At 44.6% G+C, this 27,370-nt stretch overlaps 1 protein-coding gene across 1 annotated transcript in view; it reads right to left on the bottom strand.

Moving 5' to 3' along the window:
• Positions 1 to 567: 567 nt before the first annotated feature.
• Positions 568 to 27,370, bottom strand: part of ism1 (isthmin 1) — a 114,874-nt gene continuing 88,071 nt past the window's right edge. The window contains exons 5-6 of the mRNA XM_038806835.1: positions 3,672 to 3,761; positions 568 to 1,538 (exon numbers count right to left, since the gene is read on the bottom strand). Coding sequence (XP_038662763.1) covers positions 1,021 to 1,538; positions 3,672 to 3,761 — 608 coding nt within the window. The 3' untranslated portion in view covers positions 568 to 1,020. The remainder of the gene's footprint in view (positions 1,539 to 3,671; positions 3,762 to 27,370) is intronic.

Here is a 27,370-nt window from a genome sequence, read left to right as displayed (position 1 = left end):
AACAACAGCACATCTGAAGCTGATTTGTGCGTTCTGGTTTATAGAGGTCAGCGGCTCTGTGGGAGGGGAGGGGCAGGGGGGGGGGGGGAGGGGAGGACAGCCTCACGTCACACTTCAAATTCAATCCCCATTTATTTTAAGAGTTGCTTGTAATACTCTCTTGCTCACCCTTAGCTCTGCTGGTTCAAAGCCTAGATAGTATCTAAAAGAAGCAAACCACATGAAGCATTGTGTGCCCATGTGTGTTGTGTGTGTGAGAGAGAGAGAGTGCGCGTGAATGGGAGTGCGTCTGTGTGACCACAGCTCAATAAATAATATACAAAAATAATGCAGACTTTAAAAAAATCTTAGGAACATTTGTTTAAAAGAGGTTTGAATGAGAAAATTCTCTTCTGTAACAATTTTACAAAGTGAGATTCTGTGGAACATATTTTTGCATTCAGTACAAGCCATACCTTAAAAACAGCCTCTTGAGGGGTCTCAAGAGCACATGGAAGCCAATGGGAGGGAGTTGGGGGGGGACGGAGGGAGGGAGAGGGGGGGGGGGGGGGGGGGAAATGGGTGGAGGGGGGGGGGAGAGAAAAAGGACAAAACTTTTAAAAGTGCCACTTCCTTTGTCTATAGTTAAAATTCACTGAAAATGCCTCCAATCCACAGAATACTTTGAAAACCGTGGATTGCCTCCCCACACACACACCCTCCCCGTTCCCTCTAACGGAATTAGATTAAACAAATGTGTTTCCCTTTGATTGCCTGTGTTCAAAATGGGCCACAGCTTTCCCTTTGAACTACTAGCCTGCTGCTGCCAAAAAAACAATCGGTCCTCAAAAGTTTGGAGCAGGCAAAGCAATGCCTCGACAAGATGCCAAGTGACTGAACTCTGTTCTATGGTATTTTAATGTTTCGGGTGCACATATCCAGTGATCTGGATGTCTTTCCACACATGAAAATGAAATACTGCTCCAGAAAGCTGCGGTGAGCATTCGGTCTATTAATCCGAGCCCTGGGAAGGAACTGCTTTTAATACTCCCTGGCTTCTCGGAACTGCCTTTCGTAAACTTCATCTGAAGGATTATCTGTGCATTTTAGACCATTATTCGGGGGTCTGACCTCATTGTACCGGCTCCAGTCCCCTTTGCAAATGATCCATGGAAGAATGTCCACTTTATAATGCAAGTCTGCTGAGAACTCGGTGCTGATAAGATTTGGTGTGCCTCCACCTTTACCCCGCGTGATTAGTTGCATGTTGTCATCATAGCAACAGTGTTGTGCAGCTAGCGTTGTGCTTTCCAGGGACAGCATAGAACGAATGCAGTAGTGCGCTGTTGGTTTGTAGATCTCCAGGCGCTCCTTGGGACCACTTGCATCCTTCCAGCGAAAGTCTTTCTGTTTGGGTTGGTCAAAGATATCAGTCGTGCTGTAGGCAATCTCTGTCGGATAGGAGCAAGGGCAGCTGGGGAGATCGTTCAGAACTTTGTGCATGTACTTCTTCAAGAATTCACTCTTACAGTTCATCCATCTTTCACAGCTGTCAGTATCTGATTGGGTCGGCAGTGGGGAGGGAATATTTAAAATGTTAATATTGGCTTTTTAAAACAAACACACCATCACTATCGCAGAGAATCTGCACAGAAAACCCCCATTTACAAAGCCATGATAATCATCACCAGAAGACAGATCGTAAGAAAGAGGAGCAGGAATCTGCCATCTAGCCCTTTGAGCCTGCTCCACCATTCAGTACAATCATGGCTCATCTTTGACCTCAACTCTTCTAGCCTCAGGGACGTTTTAATCTTTAAGAAAAGTTTTGATTACTTTGCAGCTGGAATGTGGCAAGTGGAAGCATTGGCAGCGCACAACTCTGCCACAAACATTTGTTTTTTTTTAAAAATCAAAACGCTTTACTGGAATTTAAACAAAACTATTTATTTCACAAAATTCTGGTGAATGTCTTTAATCTCACTTGAGGCATTACTCATTAAGCTCGTAATTAATAAAAGCACTTATTGCAATAAGTCTGATGTTTTTGTGTGTTAAGTGTCCCACCCATTACAAAAAAAACAGGCTCTACCCAGCGAGAACCTTTTAATCAGAAAGATGGTAAAGCTGCAGAAATGAGGGCAATAACGTGGTATCTGTATGGTGAGGTAGCTGCAGCCAGATGACCAGCGGGGCAAGGATGTTTGCAAGTGTGACATGAAGGCCCTCAACATCAACTATCCCACCTGGATGTCATTGGCTGGTGAAAGAGGGAAATGGCCGCACCTCCTGTGGGCCGGTGTGCGCTACCGTGACGACCAGTGGGTACAACACCTTGGCGACATATGGCAACATCAAAAACAACAACCTACAGAGTCATGTGGCTGCTTCAAGTGGGGTGGAACCTACCTCTCCAGGATTGGCCTTCACAGCCATCAATGGAGGTGCACCAAATGGGCCCACTCCCTAAGTGAAATTGATTATTTACTGCACATCCATCAACTCTCGTTGAAGAAAGGATGTCACCAACTTCACACGCTTCACAGATGCAAAAGATTCTCGCACAATATTTTATTTCCTCATTCCTCCTTCTGCCAACTGTCTCGATCTCATAGCAGGGTTGGTAAGTCCGCTAGGCCACTGCAAATGTAGGACTACAACCAGCTACAAAAAGGCCCTCAAGATTACTGCAGGTTTGCTACCCTTCCTCAGCCCACCTATGAAAGGCAGTTTGGTGGCTCCCCTACTACTTACAGCGACTTGCGTTGTTCAAGCATATGAAGGCTTACGGCCTTGACACACCCACAAATCACTCAGCAATGGGCTGCCATCAGGTTTACATAGACATAGAATTTACAGTGCAGAAGGAGGCCATTCGGCCCATCAAGACTGCACAGGCCCTTGAAAAGAGATCTCTAACCAAGCCCACACCTCCACCATATCCCTGTAACCCTATCCCCGTAACCCAGTAACCCCACCCCCACCTTTTTGGACACTAAGGGCAATTTAACATGGCCAATGCACATCTTTGTACTGTGGGAGGAAACCAGAGCACCCAGAGGAAACCCACGCAGACACAGGGAGAACATGCAGACTCCGCACAGACAGTGACCCAAGCCAGGAATCGAACCTGGGACCCTGGAGCTGTAAAGCAACTGTGCTAACCACTGCGCTGCCATGCTGCCCTGTTAATTAAAGCCTTGCCAATCCAGCACTAATTTCATGCATTGTCATAACTTCATCTGTTGCATATGGCAGACGCCACCTGCTTAAGGAGGCAGAGGAGGGAAACAACCCAACAATTGTATGCCGGTATTGTTGGGAGTTCACTTTTAACTGATATGTCCATGATACAATTTTTTAGGTTACTTGAATCATCACATTGCCAAAGATTGAAGGGAAGGGTCAAACTCATGGCGGGTTAGGCGAGCATGTCTGTTCATATCGCTCGGAGTGAACGATCCCGCTGGCGTGAAGAACTGGAAAATTGCGGCCAAGTTTTCCTATCCTCCTTATGTGAAGGCAATGTTCTTTTAAAGTGACTCACGCCCCAGCAACACTTGGATACATAGCTATAAAGTGGCATTGATTCTATAGTTCTGTGCCACGTGACTAGATCCATAATTCTTGAATATAATTTACCTTAAAAATGTAGTCTTTTAGCTTTACATTCAACAAGACCAGAAACCTACCTATTCCAAATAATTCTGTAGCATTTATATCTTCACCTCCAGCCATTAGACTCATTTCAGTGGCCGCAGTTTTGAAAGTGTCTTCAATTCCTTCGGAGGGGAGGGGAAAAGAAAGGGTTTTTAAAGAATTATTGAAATCCTTGAAATAAAGGAAGAAAAGAATCCAGATTTGTATTTCCATAGCACCTTTCACAATTTCCCAAAGTGCTTTAGAAACAAAACAACCAATAAAAAAACATTAGAAATAGGATGGGCAGTCCATTTGGCCCTTTGAACCTACTACGTACATCTCTCAGTAAGATCGTGGCTGACCTGAGCTTGGCCTCCATTCCACTGTCCTGCCTATTCCCTATAACTCTTGACTCCCCTATAATTCCAACGTAATTCAAGGCTCCCGCCCTGCATCTTATATGTTTCAATAAGATCACCTTTCATTCTTCTAAATTCCTATGTGTGTAAGCCGAACCTGTTCAACCTTTCCTCACAAGACAACCCCCTTCATCCCAGAAATCAAGCTGGTGAAGCATCATTGAACTACCTCCAATGTAAGTACATCCCTCCTTAAATAAATACAGACCAAAACAGGATGCAGTACTCTAGATGTGGTCATACAAACTCGCTGTACCACTATAGCAAGACTTCCCAACTTTTATTCCCCAGCCCCCTTGCAATAAAGGCAATATTCCATTTGCTGCCGAATTACCTACATGCTAACCTTTTAATATTTCATGTATAAGGACACCCAGGTTCCTCTCTACCACAGCATTCTGTGGTCGCTCTCCTTTTAAAATATTTTGTTTTTCTATTCTTCCTACCAAATTGGGTCATTTCACATTTTCCTGCATTATACTCCATCTGTCAAACATTTGCCCTTTCAAACAATCTATATTCCTTTGCAGCCTCTTCTTGTCTTCATTCGCTTTCCCACCTACCTTCGTATCATCAGCAAATTTAGCTACAATAGACTTGGTCCTTTCATCCAAATCATCAATACAGACTGTAAATAATTGAGGCCGTAACACTGATCTCTGTGACACTTCACCAGTTACAGTTTGCCAATTTAAACTGACTAATTTATCCTGACTCTGCGTTTTCTATCAGTTAGCTATTCCCCTGGTCATGCTATTGCCTCCAACCACCATGAGCGCTTATCTTGTGCAGTTACCTTTTATGGGGAGCCTTTCCGAATGACCTTTAGAAATCCAAATGTACAATATCTCCTATTTCTCCGTTATTCATCCTGCTTGCTACATTGTCAAGGACCTCTAATAAATTTGTCAAATACAATTTCCCTATCATAATACCATGTTGATTCTGATTTATTGATTTATTATCATGTGTATAGAGGCACAGTGAAAAGTGTTGTTCTGCGTATACAGTCCAGACAGATTGTTCCATACATAGAACAGTACAGCACAGAACAGGCCATTCGGCCCTCGATGTTGTGCCGAGCAATGATCACCCTACTCAGCCCCACGTATCCACCCTATACCCGTAACCCAACAACCCCCCCCTTAACCTTACTTTTTAGGACACTCTGGGCAATTTAGCATGGCCAATCCACCTAACCCGCACATCTTTGGACTGTGGGAGGAAACCGGAGCACCCGGAGGAAACCCACGCACACACGGGGAGGACGTGCAGACTCCGCACAGACAGTGACCCAGCCGGGAATCGAACCTGGGACCCTGGAGCTGTGAAGCATTTATGCTAACCACCATGCTACCGTGCTGCCCCGAATCTTCTACTTCAATTAGGTTCTGTCTGTTGCCAAGTGTTGAGATTACATGGCAAAGCTTGACTGGCTAGGTCATAAGTATATTTTGATCTTCTTGCTAAATTGTCCCTTAAGTGTCCAAAGGTTAGGGATTGTAGGATTACGGGAATAGGGTGGGGATTGGACATAGGTATTGTGCTCTTTCGGCGAGTCAGTGCAGGCTCAATGGGTTGAATGGCCTCCTAATGCATGGTGGAGACTTGTGGCCAAATAGCCACCTAAGATGGCGACCTGCATAGGATGCTGGGAGAATTGTCCAAGTTTAAGCAGGCTGCAGTTTAAATAAACATTGATGAGCAAGCTGCGGCCTAGACTTTACAATGCACAGGAAAAAGGCCATCTCCAGGTCATCCCAAGAACAATAGAACTATCCTGTCAATCACACTTGTTTACCAGACACAGCGGCACCTAAACTCTTTATTTGGAAAGCCTACATGCCCCCAACACTTGCAAGCCTGGCCATTGAGTGCCCGCCCCGAAGTCAATGTGGCAGCCCCTGATTGGACTTGATCGATCAGGGTGATCGAACCCTGATCAATTGATTGGCAATGACCCAGAGACCACACAAAAGGGCGCAAAATCCAAGCAGGTTAAAAGGTGCTGCACCACCTTAGATACTCTCTCTGCATCAGCGTGCAACAGCAACGAAACAACGGTGATCTTCACCGGCCACCACGAAGAGGGCCATCATTCCACCAAACTGAAGGAAAACGAGAGCCAGAGCATCAGACCAGACCAAGGACTGAACATCGAGGGCTACTGAAGTCGAATACAGATAAAGGCCTTTATCTGTCTGGGTACTTGCTAGTCACTCTAAAGTTAAGTTAAGGTCTAGTATGAACTTTAGTAGTCTGTAAAATAACTTGTGTTGGATGGTGTGATTGATTAACTGTAACATTGAGAGAGTGTGAATAAATACTATTTGATTAAACAAAGCCGGCTCGCAGACATTTGTCCACCGCATACGGGTTAAAGACACACGTAGCAACAATTACCGAACTCTGGTGAGATATTGTCAAGAAATGACTTTGTTGCTCCGATATCGATTCCCACAAAACCTAATATTGATGAAGATTTAGCCGGTGTCCGAATTAAGACAGCGGATGCCCTACCAGATGGCTAGGATTTCAAGTAAATCGAAAGGAGTAGAAGGTTCTCTATTGAAAGATTATTTAAAAATCAAACCCACAGATGTGTACTCCGTATTGGACAAATAAATTTTTTCTGGGGGCGGGGGAATTGTGTACTAATTGCACGTGTGACTAACAATAAGGATAGGGCAACCTCCACAAGTTTGCATTTATTTCTCAGAGAGATTAAGACCGGAATATAGCCAAAGTCGTACCCGCAGTTCAGTCGACTCCCTATCCCTCGTCCTTGAGAATGGCAGGAAAGAGCTCAGAGGTAGAGAATTGTCTCATATGGGAAGAGAAAATAAGAGATTATATAAAGAAGAAAGGGTGGCCCCTATGGGCAAGATTTTGTTCAAATACCGAGCAAGGTCCCGGAGCCTTCGGACAGAAGTACTGGGACAATTTAACGAAGGCTCAGGGAAAGCGAGCAGCCAGATATGAGAAGACGATGGCCATAGTGAGCTGCTTAGTGCAGTTCGGAGGAACCAAATGGGTTTTAAAAACTGTTCGTGAAGAATTAGAAAAGGCAAAGCAGTTGCAGGAGGAGGAGAAGGAGGAACAAATTATAAAACTAAAGGAGGAGAAGGAAGAGGTGATTAAAATGTTAAAAGAAAAGGAGGAAGACATTAAAAAGCTGGAGGAGGAAAAGGAGAAGGAAATAAAGAAGCTTAAAGAGGAAAGGGAGGAAATTAAAAGAGGGACAGAAGGAGGAGATAAAGAGATGAAAAGAACAACAGCAGGAGAGGATGGAGCAAACTGATGCAGACAAGGCCAGAGAAATAAATGAACTAAAACAAGCTAATCAGACTAGCTTAGTACATTTGGGTAGTTTCCAGCCCCAATGCGAGAAAGCCTACCAAGATACCCAACGCCCTGCCTTGGCCAGAGATGAAGCCGAGCAAATGGCGACACGCCTGGTGACCAGGTGCACCAATCTGCAGGCAGCAGTAAAAGCGCTCCATTAAGCCAGTAAAGAGCAGAGACACGTAACCGCTGATAAACCGCAGGCCAAGTATGATTGCTGCTCAATAAAACAGGCTGCTCTGATTTTGCAGACCAAAAGCAACGAGACAGATTTGCGGGCTAGTTTAAATAAGGTAGTTTCCGACCACTGCAAGCTTCGTGGACTCTTTTAAAAAAAAAGGGGTCACTCATAGTTTAAATACATTTAAATGTAGATAAATAAAATATTAGATAAGGATAACAACAGAAATTCTGCTTGATCATCTCAGGACAAAGACGGACAACAAAAATGCAATCTGGAATCTACCTCATCGCACTCATCATCGGGATCAACACACAGGACATCCCAAGCAATACAAACTTTTTATAAACGTATGACCATGCTCGAAGCGCGGTCCCCTCTAATTCTGTAAAACCAAGAAACCCACTGAGATTGATATTTGCACTAATGTACCGGTAATACTCATATACCTCAGACCCACAGATTTTGACTGTATTGCCTGTAATATTTCTATGAGTAGTAATAGAACTTTTTGTGTTAGTAATTTCAAAGTTAGTATTGGAATGTTTGTAAATATGTTACAGAATTTGTTATGTAAATGCACGAGGCCTTAATTGACTGTTGAGTGACTGGTGAATGCCTGGCAGGTATTGGTACTGTGTCTGTGATCCACCACGCTTCGCGCTTAGGATCAAGAGGAGGGATATGTGGCCGAATGGCGAGCTAAGATGGCATCCTGCATCGGACACTGGGAGAATTGCCCAAGTTTAAGGACAAGCAGGCTGCAGTTTAAATAAACATTGAGGAGCAAGCTCCAGCCTAAACTTTACAATGCACAGGAAAAAGGACATCCCAGGACAATAGAACTATCCTGTCAATCACACTTGTTTACCAGACACAGTGGCACCTAAACTCCTTAGTTGGAAAGCCTATATGCCCCCAACACTTGGAGGCATGGCCACTGAGTGCCCGTCCCGAAATCGATGAGCCAGCCCGATTGGACTTGATCAATCAGGGTGATCAAACCCTGATCAATTGATTGCCAATGACCCAGCAACCACACAAAAGGGGCGCAAAATCCAAGCAGGTTAAAAGGTGCTGCACCACCTTAGATACTCTCTCTGCAGCAGCGTGCAACAGCAACGAAACTCTGGTGATCTTCACCGGCCACCACGAAGAGGACCATCGCGCCACCAAACAGAAGGAAGACCAGTGCCAGAGCATCCGTCCAGACCAAGGACTGAACATCGAGTGCTACTGAAGTCGAATACAGATAAAGGCCTTTATCTGTCTGGGTACTTGCTAGTCACTCTAAAGTTAAGTTAAGGTCTAGTATGAACTTTAGTATTCTGTAAAATAGCTGGTGTTAGGCAGCACGATGGCGTGGTGGTTAGCACTGCTGTCTCATGGCACCGAGGTCCCAAGTTCGATCCCAGCTCTGGGTCACCGTCCATGTGGAGGTTGTACATTCTCCCCCTGTTTGCGTGGATTTTACCCCCACGACCCAAAGATGTGCAGGATAGGTGGAATGGCCACACTAAATTGCCCCTTAATTGGAAAAAATTAAATGGGGATGCCAAATCTATTATAAAAATAAATAAATAACTTGTGTTGGATGGTGTGATTGAATAACTGTAATATTGTCCGAGTGTGAATAAACATTATTTGATGAAACAAAGTCGGCTCATAGTCATTTGACCACCGCTTAAGGGTTAAAGAAACATTGTGGTAGCAATACGACTCTATGATACTTCTATAATCATTCTTAAAAGTCCTGCTACTACTTCCTTAACAATGGAATTTGTCATTTTTTTAAATGACAGATGTTGAGCTGACCGGCCCATAGTTCCCTGCTTTTGGTCTCCTTTCTCGAGCTGGGGTGTTGCATTTGCAGGTTTCCAAACCACTGGAATCTAGGGAATTTTGGAAGATTACAATCAATGCATCCACCAGCACGGGGCAGCACGGTAGCATTGTGGATAGCACAATTGCTTCACAGCTCCAGGGTCCCAGGTTCGATTCCGGCTTGGGTCACTGTCTGTGCGGAGTCTGCACATCCTCCCTGTGTGTGCATGGGTTTCCTCCGGGTGCTCCGGTTTCCTCCCACAGTCCAAAGATGTGCAGGTTAAATGGATTGGCCATGATAAATTGCCTTTAGTGTCCAAAATTGCCCTTAGTGTTGGGTGGGGTTACTGGGTTATGGGGATAGGGTAGAGGTGTTGACCTTGGGTAGGGTGCTCTTTCCAAGAGCCGGTGCAGACTCAATGGGCCGATTGGCCTCCTTCTGCACTGTAAATTCTATGATAAATCTATGATCTCTGAAGTCACTTCTTTTGAGATCCTTCGATGCAGATCATCAGGTCTAGGGAACACATCTGCCTTTGGTCCCATTATTCTGCCTAACACTTCACCTCTCCCCCCTCCCCCCAATTTCCTATCATTATTGGGATGATTTTAGTGCACAGCAAACTTCCTACAATGAAATAATAACCAAATAATCAGTTTTGAGTGATTTTGATTGAGGGAGAAATATTGGCAAGGACACAGGGGAAAACACCCCTGTACACTTTCAAACTAGTACCATGGAATCATTTACATCCACTCAAGAGAGAGAGCATTCAGAGCCCTTAATGTCTCATCCGAGAACCAGTAGCTCCAACAGTGCAGCCCTCCCTCAGTACTGCACTTTGATGTGTCTTTCTGGATTGGTGTAATGAACTCCAATTGGCTTTATTGGTTGGCCAATTGGAGTATGAGCCCCCTCAATGATAGCTCATTGAGGGGGCCCATATAATCACCTGTGTAGGCTTTGTGAGAGTCTTAAGTTGACTGGACTGCTAGCAGCACTGTTTGTAGCTGCTCCTGTAATATCGTTATTGTAAATAAATATTGGTGTGGTGACGGAACTCCTGCCTCCCGTGGATTACTACAATTTTGCACTCAAGTCTCTGCAGTGGGGCTTATATCCACTGACTCCGAGGGAAGAATGCAGCCTCACAGCCAAGTCTGCTTACTTCTCAGTTGGAATAAATCATGATGTGGAGACGCCGTTTGGACTGGGGTGACTGGAATAAATCATGGCAATCAATTAAATAAAATTTTTAAGTTCCTAATTGAAATTTACAATGTTGTAATATGTTTAAATAGTAAACCCACGCTAATGTTTAGCTTGCGATAATTACTGGTGAATAGTCACATTCAATCAAGAAGGATTCTGAAATATAATGACACATTCTCGGTGTAGTATACAGTATAACGCAAATTGATCTGCGGCTTTGCTTTTAATACAAAGCTATCCACCAACATGACCATTAATCTGTCAACCATTAATATTGTCATATAATTACAATTGGAGAATTATGCAAGTTTCTTATATTTTATTATTTGCATTAGTGAGCTGATATGTTGAAAATTTGGTTTCTATAAGTAATACTTTCAAGCTGGGAAACGATATTTTGAGGGCAGCGGCAATAGAAAGATGAACCTGATGTCAGATGTAAAAATTGCATCAACTATCTGTAATTTAGTATTTAAACATGAACAGCTTAAAAAGTTCTGTGCTTTCTGTAAAAAGAAAATTAGTAACTCATACATTACTTTCAAAGGCGTAATAATGACTTGGCCACTGAAGTTGTGCTTTGAACTTCTTACAGAAACTTTAATTGGAGGAGTATAAAAGGGGTTGCTTAGTAATTAGTTGGAAAGTCCTTAAAGGAGAACTTGAGCTAAATTACTGAGTTGGAGGTGTGCAATGTGTGCTGTGTATCTGATGGTGGAAACTGAAACTGACCCAGTGCCATATTACAAAGATTTCTGTAAATCTTACTAAGCTATCTCCAATCTGGAATATCAAGGGTAATAAGTCTTGTGAGGTTCCCTCCCTTTGGAGAAATCTTCCATACAGCCATGGCATGTCAGAAAATGAGGCTGTAACTTTCCATCCACTGAATTCCAAGGACACAAAGTGATGGGGAGCATACCTGCAATTGTCCAGAATGCAATGACTGCACCTGATAATCTGCCAATCGTGCAAAATTGACTCTAACAGATCAGTAATGGCTTACTTCTGGCCGAACAAGCATAAAGAACCCCGCCGGCAGACGTTTATTTGTTATCTCCAGCTAGACAGACAAAGGGAGCAGATGCATTGGAACACTGCGATCTGCAAGTTCCCCTCCAAGCCACTCACCATCCTAACTTGGAAAGATATCGCCATTCCTTCACTCTTGTTGAGTCAAAATCCTGGAACTCCCTCCCCCACTGCGCTGTGGGTGAATCTACAACACAAGGACTACAGCAGTTCAAGGCAGTGGCTCACTGTGATCTTCTCAAGGGTAATTAGGGATGGCAACAAATGCTGGACTAGTCAGCAACACCCACATCCCGTGAACATTTGAAAGAAAATTTGCGGGAATCATTTATTTAAATCTGTTAATTCAGTACCATTGTGGAATCAATAACTTCTTTGCCTGAAATTATGCGTTGGTGGTAACTTACCTCCTGACTCCCCAAAACCTGTCCACCATTTACAAGATATGAGTCAGGAATGTGAGCAAATAGTCTCCATTTGCCTGGATGTGCGCAACTCCAAACACTCAAGATGCTCCACACCATCCAAGGCAAAGCAGCCTGTTTGATTGACACCCCATCCACCTTCTTAAACATTCACTCTCCCCACCAGTGAGACACAGTGCCAACAGTGTGGACCATCTACAATATGCATGACAGCAAATCAAACATCCTTCAGGAGCACCTTCCAAGCCTGCAATGTCTACCACCTACAAGGACAAGGGCAGCAGACACATGGGAACACCACCATCTGCAAGTTCCCCTTCAAGTCACACACACACCATCCTGACTTGGAAATATATCACCATTCTTTCACTGTCACTGGGTCAAAATCCTGGAACTCCCTCCCTAACGGCACTGTGGGCGTACCTACAACTCAGGGATGGAAGCAGTTCAAGGCGGTGCCTCACCATTACCTTCTCAGTGGCAATTAGGGATGGGCAACCAATGAACAATGCCCATATTTCATGAACAAATCAAAAGCAAAACTTACAACACAGAGTTGCAAGTTCGACCTGGGAGAGTGGATGTAGAGAGAAGACGAAACTACTGATTGTGGTGGACACACTCTGCCAGAATCCCTACCTCACATTACAGCATTACACCTATTGTTAAGTTCTATTAAGTATTTTACAACCAAAGTGCATTGTTGCAAAAAATAAAGGTGGTTCTTGGTTGTTGTGATGACTGGAAGACTTTAGGAATATTGGATTCTATGTATTGGGAAATTTAAGGTTAAAAGCCTGGAATTAGAATGTGTTTGACTGCAATGGTTTTTTTTTTTAAAGAATTCCATCTTGCAGGGCCTGCGTGTTTTTAGGAGCCAGAAAGTGAAATTGACAAAGGAATGTGTTTTTCAGTCAGGGCTAATGGACTGTGGTTTGATTGGGGAAAATCCCTGGGGAGTTACCCCTTAAACAATCCTACTCAATTTCCCATTAAATAACAAGAAACAAAACGGACAGATCTCAATCTATCTCAACGTGGGAGAATTGTGGACTCGGTATCAGGCAAATCAGAATTCAACTCCTCTCTCCAAAGTTTCTCCACCAACTGCCCCACTCATGCTTTCAAAATGTCTCTGCCGCTTGCAGAGATAATGGGCCAGACTCTCTGCAGTCCCGCACCAAAATTACGTTTGGCGCAGGGGCGGAGAATCAACTTTTGCGCCAAAATCAGGGACACGCAAATCGGTGTTTTCGCAAAGTACTCCGAGCGGCTGCCGTCCCATTGACAGAGGCCCGCCCAGTGATCCTCCGCTCCCAACCGGCCAATTTCCCAACGGCGAGGTTTTAACCACCTATTGCTGTTCGGGAACCTGGCGTGTTGGCTGCGAACTGAGTCTGCGGCCGCCCTGGTGGGGGTCAGGAGGGGATCGGACACGGGGGGGGGGGGGGGCCCTATGGGCGCCCGGGTGACAGATCGGGCCGGTTGGTCCTTCGGGTGCGTGGCCTATTGGGGGGGCCTAAATTTTGAAGCTGCCTCCGTGGTCCGGGTCCGCCACGGCAGCTGGTGACCGGAAGTACGGGGGCCCGTACAACAGCTAAAGCTGCGTGAATCACTCTGGGTCCCTGCTAGCCCCCTGCAGGCAATTGAATCGACTGTTCTTTTTTTAATTGGAAACTCGGGAGTGAAACGCCAGCGTTTTTAAGCCAGCGTGGGGACATAGCCCCATTTGGGGAGAATCCTGCCCAATTTGTTTTTCAGCTTGGAGACACAAGATTATTGCTGGGTCATGATATGCAAACATGCAACCAATAAACACTCAGAATAGAACACAACCAATGGGCAGTCAGGACACTCAGAGGTGGCATCACCACAAGGGGGCATGACATAAACACTATAAAAGGGATGAGCCACTCACACCCTGCCTCTTTGCACAGACAGACAGAGTTAGACAGGGTTGATCAGCAGCATCACAGCCCAGCACGTGGCTTAGAGCAAGCTGGTACAGTTAGACTGAGTTACTACAGTTAGATTAGCAGAGAGTCAAACTCATTTGAGAACTGTGTTAATAGTTCAATAAACACGATGAACTCATTTCAGAGTCTGGAGCATCCTTTAGTTAAGGCTGCATCAAGTAGCAGCCTGTGTTGTCCGAAGCAGCAGAACACAAGAGTCAAGGAAGGCAGAGAGGCAGATTTTGGAGAAGCTGTGGGGAAAGATGTTTTGAAAGCATTAGAGAGGCAGTTGGTGGAGAAACTTTGGAGAGAGGAGTTGCCTTCTGATCTGCGTGATGCTGAGTCCACAATTCTCCCACAGTGAGAGAGATTGAGATCTGTATGTTTTGTTTCTTGTTGTTTAATGGGAGATTGAGTAAGATCGTTTAAAGGGGTAAATTGTAAGCTGTTCTTTGAGTGCAAAGTAAACAAAGTTTAATATTGCAGTTACAATAAATTTTTGTTTCAAATATAACCAAGCCCCACTTCTTCATGCAATCACTCCTGGAGCAAATCATTCTTTCCGCACAGTCTTTCAAATAAACTAAAATATTGGGGGTTTCAGTCCTGTATCCTAGTCACTGTTGGGGTCTAGTCTGGGATTGTAAGACTGTCTAAGGCCTTTCAGCAGCAGTGCACTGAGGATCTGGAATTTGTTTACAACCCCTCGGGCAGTATGACTCACATAGAAAAGTATACAGTAAATATTACCATGTATCACAATTGTATTGAAGCAGCTCAGGTTTGTCTACAAGAACTGTGTGGAAAACGTGAATATCATTGCACTTCCTGCAATGCCCATTTTGAAATGTTTTGTAACCTTCTTTCAGATATTTCATGAATAAAGTATATTTTCGCAATAAAATTGCAGCTATTTGTGAAGTGAATCTTTCATTAAGGACTGTATGAGTCAATGCTTGGGGCAGCATGTAGGGTTACTTTGAGGTGGTTTGAATGAATAGCAGGAAATGAGCAGAAGGTGACAATTACTGCGGACCTTAATTTCTTAAAATAGTCACAGGAAATGATCCATGGATAGTGGCATCTTACTGCCTCATCCTACCAGAGCAATGAGCTCACTGTGCCCATAATAAGAAGAAAGGATGTTTTAAATTATTTCAACTCTTTGTAGTCTTGTTTTGATCTAACCAACCATGGATGAAATAATTTCTAGTTTCATTGCCTCCTCCTACCCAACACTATGTTCCATTTCCAATGTCCTCCCAAGAAAAGCACACGAAAGTCAACTGATTTTCGCTCAAATCCAAGAACTAAACCCGAGAAAAACAGAGAGGGAGGCTGTCGCACATTTTTGATACAACGGAATGGCATCTTAGGCTATTTCAGAGGGCAGCTGAGAATCAATCACATTGCTGTGGATCTGAAGTTACTTATATAGCAGATTTACTTTGTTAAAGTTTCTTTATCAGGGGTGCCTTAATGGTCAAAATTAATTGTTCAAAGCTTAAGCAGGAACTCGGATGAGACATAAAGTGGAGGCCACATTTTGACTTTGTTCAATAGTGTAAAATGGCAGATGATACATTGGCTGCTTTTTATACATATCAGTCACAATTTTTAAGCTTATCCAATGTGAAGAAAACCTCAGAGAAGCTGTAGCCATCTGGGATGGCCACTTCCAGAATACAAAATGGATAATCGCAATGACTGTAGGGAAATATGGACAATGTTAAGAAAGCAAGCAGGCACAGAGTCTGTATGCGTATTGAGAAGGCAACTCCCAGACGAGACTGAAACTATAGGTCAATTAACATATTGATGGCCCATCTCCGGGAACAAAGGAATAACATTCAAGTAACCGATACTATAGCAGACAGCCCGGCGCCAGAAAGACACAAACAAAGCAACGCCAACGGCCACCTAGGACACACCCAGCTATCAGGGCACCCACCCCTTTATTGGTCAAGATCAATACGAGTGATCAAGATACGGCCCAATTAATCGGGACCAAGTTCAAGGCCCGCCCAAAAGCGCGTGAAGCCCCTTTGGGTATAAGAAGAAGCCCCCGAGAGAGAATCGCTCTCTTGGACTCGGCTCTCGAAGCGGAGAGACCCGTCCACCAGCTGCACTAGAAGCAAGTAAGTCCAAGGTCAACGCTTGCCATCAGACGGACGAACTTAGCTGTTCTCCTGTACCTCTTTGTACCCAACAGCCTCAGATCCGAATAACGGCCATTGTTCCTCTGACTGAGTGGGCACCCGAAGTTAAGTATAGGCGTTAGCGTTAGAGATAGTTTAGTTTGTGGTATTTGTGAATGAGTAGATATTATTGTGTGTAAATAAATAGTATTGACTTTGAACTAACTAACTGGTGTATTGGTTCTTCGATCAGTATTCGGGTTTTGAACCTTATGGCGGTATCGAAAGATACCTGGCGACTCCAGAGCAAATATAATTAGGATTAAGGAAGGCGACCATATTGACCGCTGTATTTATAACCAGATAAATAGAGCAACAAAGCATGGGGATAATTCAATTGTCTTTGGCTTGAAATATATCATTTGCAAAGGTGAGACAGTATCACTGATGCGGCAGTGTTAGCATCATCTTACATTAGGTCACACTGTGTACCATTCTGTGCACTTTTACACTGCAGAAATGTTGAACAAATTCAATAGGTTTACCTCCCATGTGACACAAGGTTTTAACAGGAGCAGCTGTAGCCTCTATTCAGCTTATATTGTGACTACTGACATTAGCTGATGGGCCAGGGATAACAGACGGTCCAAGTAATCCTGGTCACTCATCCAGGGATTTAACTCAAACAATTATTGTCCTATTTCAGATCCCCATTAATAATACATACATAAACACAGGAAAAAAACCCAAAAGAAGGACATTCTCTCTCTTCAGTTCAGATTATGGCTTTTACCTCAGTGTCATCTTCCTGCCCTATCCCCATATCCCAAGATTCAATGAGACTGGTGGGTAAGGATAGGTCAGTGTAAACATGTATAAGTGATGGTCTTCTCCACCAATCACCATTTAGATTGCAAGCCAGCAATTAAAATAGTCAAGCCTTTCATCCAATGATTGGCCATGCTCTGTAGATTTAATTGGTCCATCGACAACAAGTTGGGTGGCATCCAAGATCACAAAAAGAAAAGATCACAAAATGAAAAGGTAATCTGCAATGATGCACTTTTACAGATTTCATTAATGAACACAAGAGGTATTTATTAATAAGAATTGTACAGCAGCCTCATGGCTGTAGCTAGCTCCAGAAATGCATTTTTGCCTAGGATAGGAGCTTCTCACGCCATGGGGTGGTTCCACACTCGTGTCCCAATTGGTCGCGCAGGCCATGTGTCCCTTACTCTGCTGTGTTGTCCTTAAAGGGACGATCACCACATTCCCCCCTCCCTTTTAAGTTTTTTATACAATTCACTCAGTCCTAAACACTAACTAAATATCATATACATGAGTTAAACAATTATAAATAGAGTCTTTGAGGGGGTTTTCTATTTCTTGTCGAGTGGCATAATTCTGTAGTTGGGAGATGCTCCCACAGGATCGAGGTTAACAGGAACTGCAATAATGGGTATCTATTCTGGCACAGGTGATTCACTAGTTGCTGCTATGGAGACATCAGCTACGTTGATAACAGGTCAATCAGGTACTTTGATGCTTATGGGTTTGAAAACATTTCTTGATGACCACACTGGAGTGTCTCTACTCCTAAGTGATCCACGAGTTTATGAGCGATCTGTCCCTCCACGTCCACTTGGTATGAAATGGGTCCGGTCATGGAGATAATAATTCCGGGGATCCAACTTGATCCATTGCCAAAGTTTCTCCCATGTACAGCTTCATTTACTATAAATGACCATGCTGTATTATGTGAATCATGGCTTGGTTTCTGATTACTTTGGTTGGCTTCTACCCTCCCTAGCAAATTTGGAAATACGAGGCCCAGTCTTGTTCTGAGAGATTTCATTAGCAATTCTGCTGGTGGAACTCCCGGTATTGAATGTGGAGTGGTACAATAGCTAAGGAGGAATCATGCGATTTTAATCTCCAAATATTTCACTATTTCAAAGAAGAGCAGAGGGGTTATCCCTGGAGTCCTGGCCAATATTTATCCCTTGATCAACATCACAGAATCTGGTCATTATCATGTTACCATGTGTGGGAGTTTACAATGCGCAAACTGCTATCGCGGTTTCGACATACCGACAGCGACTACATTTCAAACGTACTTCATTGGCTGTTCAGTGCTTTGGGTTGACCTAAAGTCAATCTTTCTTTCTCTCCCCCTGGACATAGAACTTTCTCCAGTGACATAACAATGGCACAAGTCACTACTAGAAGATGCTGCTACTTTACGTCTGGCCCCTATGCGGCTAGCTGTGATTTTACACCATGAAGCTGTTGTCACTATGGATTCAACTTTTTAATGTACCCCAAATTAAAATTTTTACTTGGATATAAAATAAATTTGGTCACTGTCAGTCATTTTCATGGGACCCTCCATTGAAATTCTACCCCAGTTTCCTGGGATCATCATAAAGTGAATCTGCTTACCAGTGGTTTATTTACCATGTGATAAGCAATCCCTCCAGTAACCAATATGCTCTTACTGCAGTTATGAGGATAGATTGGGAAGGTTAGGACTGTTCTCCTTGGGGAGAAGGAGATCAGGAGGAGTTTTGATAGAGGCGGTCAAAATCATGAGGGGGGGACTGGACAAAATAGGTGAGGAGAAAGTGTTCTTCCGCGTAAAAGGATTGAGAAAGAGAGGGCACAGATTATTAAGTGATTTGCAAAAGAAGCAAACGTGATGTTAGAATTTGTTTTTTCACACAGCGAGTAGTTGGGGTCCGGAATGCACTGCTTGGGAATGTGGTGGAGGCAAGTTCAATCGAGTCTTTCAAGATGGCAACAGATGATTATTTGAATCAAAACAGATGTGTCGGGGCACGAGGAAAAGGCAGGGGAATGGCACTGAGTTATGATGCTCGTTTCGAGAGCTGGTGCTGACACGATGGGCTGAATGGCCTCCTTCTGCGCCGTAACAATTCTGTGATTTCTTGGAGCCAATCTGTCAGGTGGAAGCTGTGCCAGGTTGATCCCTCCAGTTGGGATAATTAATCTAGCTTGTGATGAACAGCTTGGCTTCAGAAAGTCAAAAAAATAGATTTTCCTTGGATTGAATGGTTCATCAGGAGTTCAGAGGTTTCCTTTAACCTGTCTGTAAGATTCTTGCAATTAGAAGAATCTAAGAATGCTCAGAGGTTCAGGGGATGCCCAGTGAAGGCTTTCCAACCTATTGTTTTAAAAGAATGGCCAATTTTTGATATTTCAACTGTTGCAGAAAGCAAGAAAAGATCTGAGTTATTTAAAAAAGAAAGCTTGCATTCTGCAACCCCTGGTGTTTTGGTCGATTCTTTGTCGGGATGTGGGTGTCACTGGTTCGGCCAGCATTTTTGTTATCCATCCCCAATTGCCCTTCAGAGGGTGGTGGTGAGCTGCCATCTTGAACCACTGCAGTCTGTGTGCCGTGGGTACACCCACAGTGCTGTTAGGGAGGGGGTTCCAGGATTTTGACCCAGCGACAGTGGAGGAATAGCGATATAGCCCCTGGTTAGGATGCTGTGTGGCTTGGAGGGGAACTTGCAGGTGACGCTGTTGCCATGCATCTGCTACCCTTGTCTTTCTAGGTGATAGCAGTCGCGGGTTTGGAAGGTGCTGCTGTAGGAACCTTGGTGAGTTGCTGCACTTTTAGATGATACACACTGCTGCCACTATGCGCCGGTGGTGTCTCAAAGCACTTTACAACCAATGAAGTACTTTGAAAGTGTTGTCACTGTTGCAACGTCAGAAAGGTGGCAGCTAACTGGCCATTCGTGGGACCTAGTTTTGTGCAATTAAATAAACAATCACCTCTTGAGGTGTTGGTGGACGATTAAATATTGGTCAGGCCATGTGACTGAAGAGAACTTTCTCCTAGCCTTACCACCTGCCATTGGAAGGATCTTTCAGGGTGGTTGCTCAAACTGTTTGACCGTGTTATGAACGCTACCTCCTTGGCCATCAAGTCCTGGAAAGGGACTTGAACCTGGAGTTTCTGGGTCAGACGCAGTGACGCTACCACTGCGCCACAGGACCTCCTAACATTAAGAGTAGAGATCCTTAAAATTAGTTTTCACCAATTTCCAATTTGTACTCCATTCACCTGATTAAGAAACCTAAAATGTGCCTTTACTGGGGATTATATATTTGAACCCCTGGTCTCTCAGTCGTTCAATCTTTCACCAAGTGTGAACTCACATTCCTTGTTGATCTTCACAAAGGGCATGGTTCACACCTCAGATTGCATCTGCTCTTGTCGATCAATAACTGTGTATTCCTGCTTCCCCATTTGCCAAATCTCACCACCCTTTGTGACAATAGCCTCCAATGTCATGCTCCTTACAATCATTTACATATTTATGACAGAGAGAGACAGAAGGACAATTGTAGTCAGAATGTGGGGTTGAAGTTATAATCAGATCAGCAGTGATCTTAATGAATGGCAGAGCAGGCTCAAAATTACCTTTCAATTCCAGATTTTTATTTAATTTTATTAAATTCCACCAGCTGCTAGGGTGGGATTTGAACCCGTGTCACCAGAGCATTTGCTTGGGACTCCAGGTTACCAAGTCCAGCGACATTTACCACTTCAAGAGAAAAGATTTTGATCGTGGCAAAGCATATATTATGCAATTGGCTCCCATTCTCTTAATGGCCTGTGCGCCATAACATTTCTGTGAACCCCATTTTCTACTTCCTACTCCTAAAGTTCACAAGGGTACCTCCATCATATCACTCATGTACACTCGGAGTACGGACTGGGAGTGCTGCAAGACTGTATAGTCAAAGGATAGGACTACACTCAAAATCTGCCACTTGTTCTGATTCGGTGTCAGAGATTCCTGAATAACAATAATTCCTTGTATTTGTCTAGCGCCTTTCCCATAGTAAAGCATCAAAAGGCGCATTTGTAAACAAAACTGGACGCCGAGCGACAGAAGGAGTTACACAAAAAGCATGTGAATGTAAGAAATAGGAGCAGGCGTGCGGCATGTGGCGCAGTGGTTAGCACTGGGACTACGGCACTGAGGACCCGGGTTCAAATCCTGGCCCTGGGTCACTGTCCCTGTGGAGTTTGCACATTTCCCCCATGTCTGTGTGGGTTTCACCCCCACAACCCAAAGATGTACAGATTAGGTGGACTGGCCACGCTAAACTGCCCCTTAACTGGAAAAGAAAAATAATTGGGTACTCTAAATTTTTTTTTAAAGAAATAGAAGCAGGCCATTCAGCCCCTCAAGGCCACTGTCATTCAGCCCATTGAGCCCCATATCTAAGAAGGGTCCAGAGGAGATTCACAAGAATGATCCCTGGAATGAACAGCTTGTCGTATGAGGAACGGTTGAGGACTCGGGTCTGTACTCGTTGGAGTTTAGAAGGATGAGGGGGATCTTATTGAAACTTAAAGATACTGCAAGGCCTGGATAGAGTGGACTTGGAGAGGAGGCTTCCATTTGTAGGAAAAACTAGAATCACTGGACACCATCTCAGACTAAAGGGGCGATCCTTTAAAACAGAGATGAGGAGGAATTTCTTGGTGGTGAATCTGTGGAAAACTTTGCTGCAGAAGGCTGTGGAGGCCAAATCAGAATGTCTTTAAGACAGAGATAGATAGGTTCTTGATTAATAAGGGGATCAGGGATTATGGGGAGAAGGCAGGAGAAATGAAAAATGAAAAAATGAAAATGAAAATCGCTTTATTGTCACGAGTAGGCTTCAATGAAGTTACTGTGAAAAGCCCCTAGTCGCCACATTCTGGCGCCTGTCCGGAGAGGCTGGTATGGGTAATGGGAATGAGAAAAATGAGGAATGAGAAAAATATCAGCCATGATTGAATGGTGGAGCAGGCTCGATGGGCCGAGTGGCCTAATTCTGCTCCTATGTCTTATGGTCTTATGGACCTCAAGTACACTTTCCTGCCTCCATAACCCCCCACTCCCCAAAACTTCCAAAACCTATCTCAGCCGTGAAAGATTCATCATAGATCATCATAGAATTTACAGTGTAGAAGGAGGCCATTCGGCCCATTGAGTCTGCAACCCACTCAAGCCCACTTATCTACCCTATCCCCGCAACCCAGCAACCCCCACTTAACCTTTTTGGACACTAAGGGCAATTTAGCATGGCCAATCTACCTAACCCGCACATCTTTGGACTGTGGGAGGAAACCGGAGCTCCCGGAGGAAACCCACACACACACGGGGAGGACGTGTAGACTCCGCACAGACAGTGACCCAGCCGAGAATCGAACCTGGGACCCTGGAGCTGTGAAGCAATTGTGCTAACCACTATGCTACCGTGCTGCCCCTAATTCAATGACTCAGCCTCCACAGCTCACTCAGAGATAGAGAATTCCAAAGATTCACGAACCTCGAGAAGACATTTTGCCTCATTTCCACCTTAAGTGGGCAATCCCTAATTTTGAAACCACATCCCCTAGTTCTAGATCCTTGACGAGGGGAAACGTTGGGCCTGATTTTCGTTTCCTGATGGAGGTGCGAATCCAGCTGCCAAACATCAAACCTTCTGTTTTGGAAATTCAAATTTCCTCTTCCTTCCTGGCCCCACACTATTTTTGTGTGGTTTTATGCTCCTGGATGCAAAATGCACATTCACCTCTTCCAAGATTAGGGTCCTCACATGTGGACCATAGAGCCAGGTCCCACTGGTATGGACCTCGTTTGATTTACGCCGGCGGGCCCGGCCAAAACCGGGTGGCCACTCGGCCCATCACTGAGGGGGGGGGCACGGCTAACGGCCCCCGACCGGCACGACCCGATTCCCCGGCTGGGGGGTCGGAGAATCCCGCCCCTGATGTTCCAGTAAGGTTCCATCTTAACCATTTTGAATATTTAAATATATTAAAATGTATGGTACTGATTACGTCAGCAGAGAAGGCATAGGAAGAATCCATTCAGAGGTCTCACCGGGGCAAATCCTGTTTTTGGCCTCTCCCAAAATTTAAGTGTCATTACGGGATTTGCGCCTGGAGGGAATGGGCCCAGAACATGGTAGCCCATGTGTTTGAATTCTGGATTTTGTTAGTTTGTTGGGAGGTATCATTTATTTTCCAATGATTTTAAAATGGAACAGGTGTGCATTTTGGAATGTGCAAAGATGCACAGGTAGGATTAACCAGGATATCCTTTCAGAATTTATCCCTGTCAAAACTCCCTCAGAATCTTACGCGTTTCAATAATATCACCTCCCATTCCTCTAAACTTCAATGAGAACTTGCCCTACCTGCTCAACCTTTCCTCAGAAGACAACTGCTTCATCCTACTGGCAAACAACCTGGTGAATCTTCTCGGAACAGTTTCCAATGACAGGTGTACCCCTCCTTAAGCAAGGCAACCAAAACTGTACGCCCAATGTTCTAGATGCAGTCTCACCAAAGCAATTTTGAAGGAGCAGAGAAAGATAGCCAATCAGGGAGCAGACTAGGGAAGGGAATCTAGAGCTTAGGACCCAAGGAGTTGAGGTACAGCTGGCCATTGGTGGAGGGTTAAAATCAGGGACAAGGAATAGACCAGAACGGGCGGTGGACAAAGATCTGAGGATTGTGGGACTGGATGAAATTACAGAGATAGGAAAAGATGAGGGACGTGAAAACAAGGATGATAATTTAAAAATTGACATATTACCAGACTGGAGGTCCAGTGCAGGGCTGACATGTGAATTCAACTTGGTGCAAGATACCAATCAGGAGTGAGGAGATATGCTGATTTTGTTCATTCCCCCAAACTCATAGATATCATAGTCAACGAGGAATTGTGATAAACAAGGCATTTCCCAGGGACAGTAGAAAATAAATCTCAGAATTTCTCAGTTGGCCATGGGATCTGTCAACAATAGCATACGGAATGTGGGAAAATAAACTAGGGGTCTTGGCTTCAAAGTAAGGGGTTGCCTTTTTAAGACAGAGATGAAGAGAATATTTTCTCTCTCAGCGAATCATGGACCTTTGGAACTCTCCCTCAAAAAAGCAGTGGAAGCAGAATCTTTGAATATTTTTAAGGCAGAGCTAAATAGATTTTAGATTAACAAGGGGATGAATGGTTATCGGGGGTCGGCAGGAATGTAGTGTTGAGGTTACAATCCGATCAGCCATAATCTTATTGAATGGCGGAGCAGGTTCAAGGGGTCAAGTGGCCTACTCCTGCTCCTAATTTGTTATGTCTGTAAGAAGAAATAGGCAATAATGGTACCAACAATAATTTGGTAAAATGCAGCAACCCCTCTCTCTTTCTACCAGTCTCCTCAATTCTGGGGTTAAGGCACCGGACACTTTCCAAACAGTACACTGGTTCTTAGTATCAGAGTCATGAGGTGGAATCCCTGTTAAACCTTGATGAAATTATAAAATGCATTGGTTTGATGCAGACTGGCAAAGTCCACAGGTGCAGGTGGCTTTCCGATTGAGTTCTATTAGATGTTCTCGGAGCAGCTAGTGCCTTTAATTCTGGACATGCATACTGACTCCTTATCCCGGGGTTCAATTCCCTCTATTCTCACACAGGCCTCTATCTCCTGGATTCTCCAGAAGGACCAAGATCCAACCGAGTGTGGGTTGTACCGACCTCATCTCACTTTTGAACACAGATGTCAAGTTCCTTGTCAAAGTGTTGGCACTACGGCTGAAGCTCTGCCTCCCAAATATAATCTCGGAGGATCATACTGTGGTCATCTAAAATGGCCGCCCACAAAGAGTGATGGGAAATGTGGCCAAGTTGGGACACAGGCAGGCTACAGTTTGCAAAAAACTGCAGCCGAGACTTTATGGAGAAACTCACACCTGCAAAAGGCCATTTGGAGATCTTCCCAGGACAATGGGCTCCAGATAGAAACTAACAATAAGTGGCAAACTCGGCGACGCCTGCTTGCCTTATTTGGGGAGGCCTACGTACCTTGGACACTAACGGCAATGCCCGACCGGAACCCGCCCAGCCATTAAGGTATCCGCCCCTAATTGTTCAGGATTGATTAGGGTGATCGAGACCCCATCGATCCATTGGACCTTCACCTGGAACCGAAAGGGCGCGAAAGATTGGAAGATAAAAAGAACTGTGCAGGCCATCACTCGCTGTCTTTCGACTGATCTCCGACTGCAGCACAGCTACCAACATCAGCCGAGTTCAAGGACCCACGACATCCATCGAAGGACGACAACAGAACCCAGATGACCTCCAAGAACTCCAGCCGTGCCAGAAGTCAGGAACCAGATAAGGCCATATCTATTCTATATCTGCCTGTCACCCAGGAGTTAAGTTACGGCCGTCTAAGTGTGTCAGTTATAGTCCAATGTGCATGAACTTGTGATTACTTAAGTAAATAACCTTGTGTCTAGTAAATAAATTCTGATTATACTAAAATACCTGTGTGATTATTTGTCCACCGTATGGGTTAAAACACACACTGTGGCTATAAAAGAGCAACAATACAGGCTTCATTAAGGGTCGACAATTGTGGCCAATGTACGTCGTCTGCTAAATGTTGTCCTTTTCCCCTCCTTGGTGCCCGAACCAGAGGTGATTGTTTCCCTGAATGCCGAAAAGGCATTTTATAAGAGTGGAGTGAGAGTATCTGAGAATCTTGGGAGGTTCAACTTTGGCCACAAATGTATTTCCTGGATTCGACTACTGTACAAGGCCCCACTGCTGTTGTTTGTACGAATGTCCTGAACTCTGGTTATTTTTCTTTGAATAGGGGCACGATACAGGGGTCTCCACTATCCCTGCTCCTATTTGCTTTGGCAATAGAACCGCCTGCTATAGCGCCGAGGTCCTCGGTGGAGGGGGATAAATTGGGGAGGGGGTGAGGCATTAGGGCGTCCCTTTACACAGATGACTTACATCTCTAGGTGACTGACCCAATACCCTCCATGGATGAGATAATAAAGCTGCTTCATATTTTTGACTCCTTTTCTGGTTACAAGTTGAACTTGGACAAGAGTGAATGCTTCCCGGTCAACCCTCAGGGAGGAGAGTCCAACTGGGGACATTACCTTTATACCTTGCCAAGGCTAGCTTTTGCTATTTGGGGGTCCGGTTGGCCCATAACTGGGCCTCGTTTCATAAATTAAATTACACTAGTCTGATGGACAGTATCAAAACAGACTTGCAGAGGTGGGATAACCTGCCCCTATCTTTGGCGGGTAGGGTTCAGACCATTAAAATGAACTTGCTCCAGAGATTTTTGTTTCTCTTCCAATATCTCGTCATTTTTCGCCCCAAGTCCTTTTTTTAAAGTCAACAAATTAATGCCCTCATTTTTTTGGGAGGAGGCTCCCAGAACCTATGGGGCTTTGCTCCAAAGAGATAGACAATCGGGGGGCCTGGCCCGAACCATTTTAATGAGCAGCCAATATTCAGAAGATATTGTTGCGGTTTAGCGATCCAGGTTCCATATGGAGACAAGTGGAAGCGAACTAACATAGAACATAGAACAGTACAGCACAGAACAGGCCCTTCGGCCCTCAATGTTGTGCCGAGCCATGATCACCCTACTCAAACCCACGTATCCACCCTATACCCGTAACCCAACAACCCCCCCCCCCTTAACCTTACTTTTTATTAGGACACTACGGGCAATTTAGCATGGCCAATCCACCTAACCTTCACATCTTTGGACTGTGGGAGGAAACCGGAGCACCCGGAGGAAACCCACGCACACAGGGGGAGGACGTGCAGACTCCACACAGACAGTGCCCCAGCCAGGAATCGAACCTGGGACCTTGGAGCTGTGAAGCATTTATGCTAACCACCATGCTACCCTGCTGCCCCGCATGATTTCTAGCTTTCGGGCAATATTTACTGCACCGTTGTGTTTCTCTCCGGTGAGACATTCCTTGAATCCAGTGGTGGCCTCCATCTTGAGAATTTGGAAGCAGTTCAGGCAGCATTTCAACCTGTCTTCGCGAGACCCCATCTGCAAAATCCACCTTTTTCTACCAGTGGGCTTGGTCTCGAAGTTTAAGTCTTGGGAGGGGAACGGCCTGGAGAACTGTTTGTAGGGGGGAGTTTGCTAATTTTAAGGAGTTTGCGGATAAATTCCAACTGCATGATTCTAGTCTTTTCAGGTATTTTCAAATTTATGATTTTTCATGCAATTTCCTCTCCTTTCCTTTGGTGCCACCCTCTTCCCTGTTGAAGAAGATTTTGTCTTTGGTCGGGTCTGATGGGGGTGTGTGTGTGTGTGTGTGTGTGGGGGGGGGGGGGGGGGGGG

Source organism: Scyliorhinus canicula, chromosome 1, assembly GCF_902713615.1.
Source record: "Scyliorhinus canicula chromosome 1, sScyCan1.1, whole genome shotgun sequence".
In the NCBI taxonomy this organism is placed as follows: Eukaryota; Metazoa; Chordata; class Chondrichthyes; order Carcharhiniformes; family Scyliorhinidae; genus Scyliorhinus; species Scyliorhinus canicula.
The sequence above is the reverse complement of the archived record's forward strand: the minus strand, read 5'-3'. Positions and strand labels throughout refer to the sequence as shown.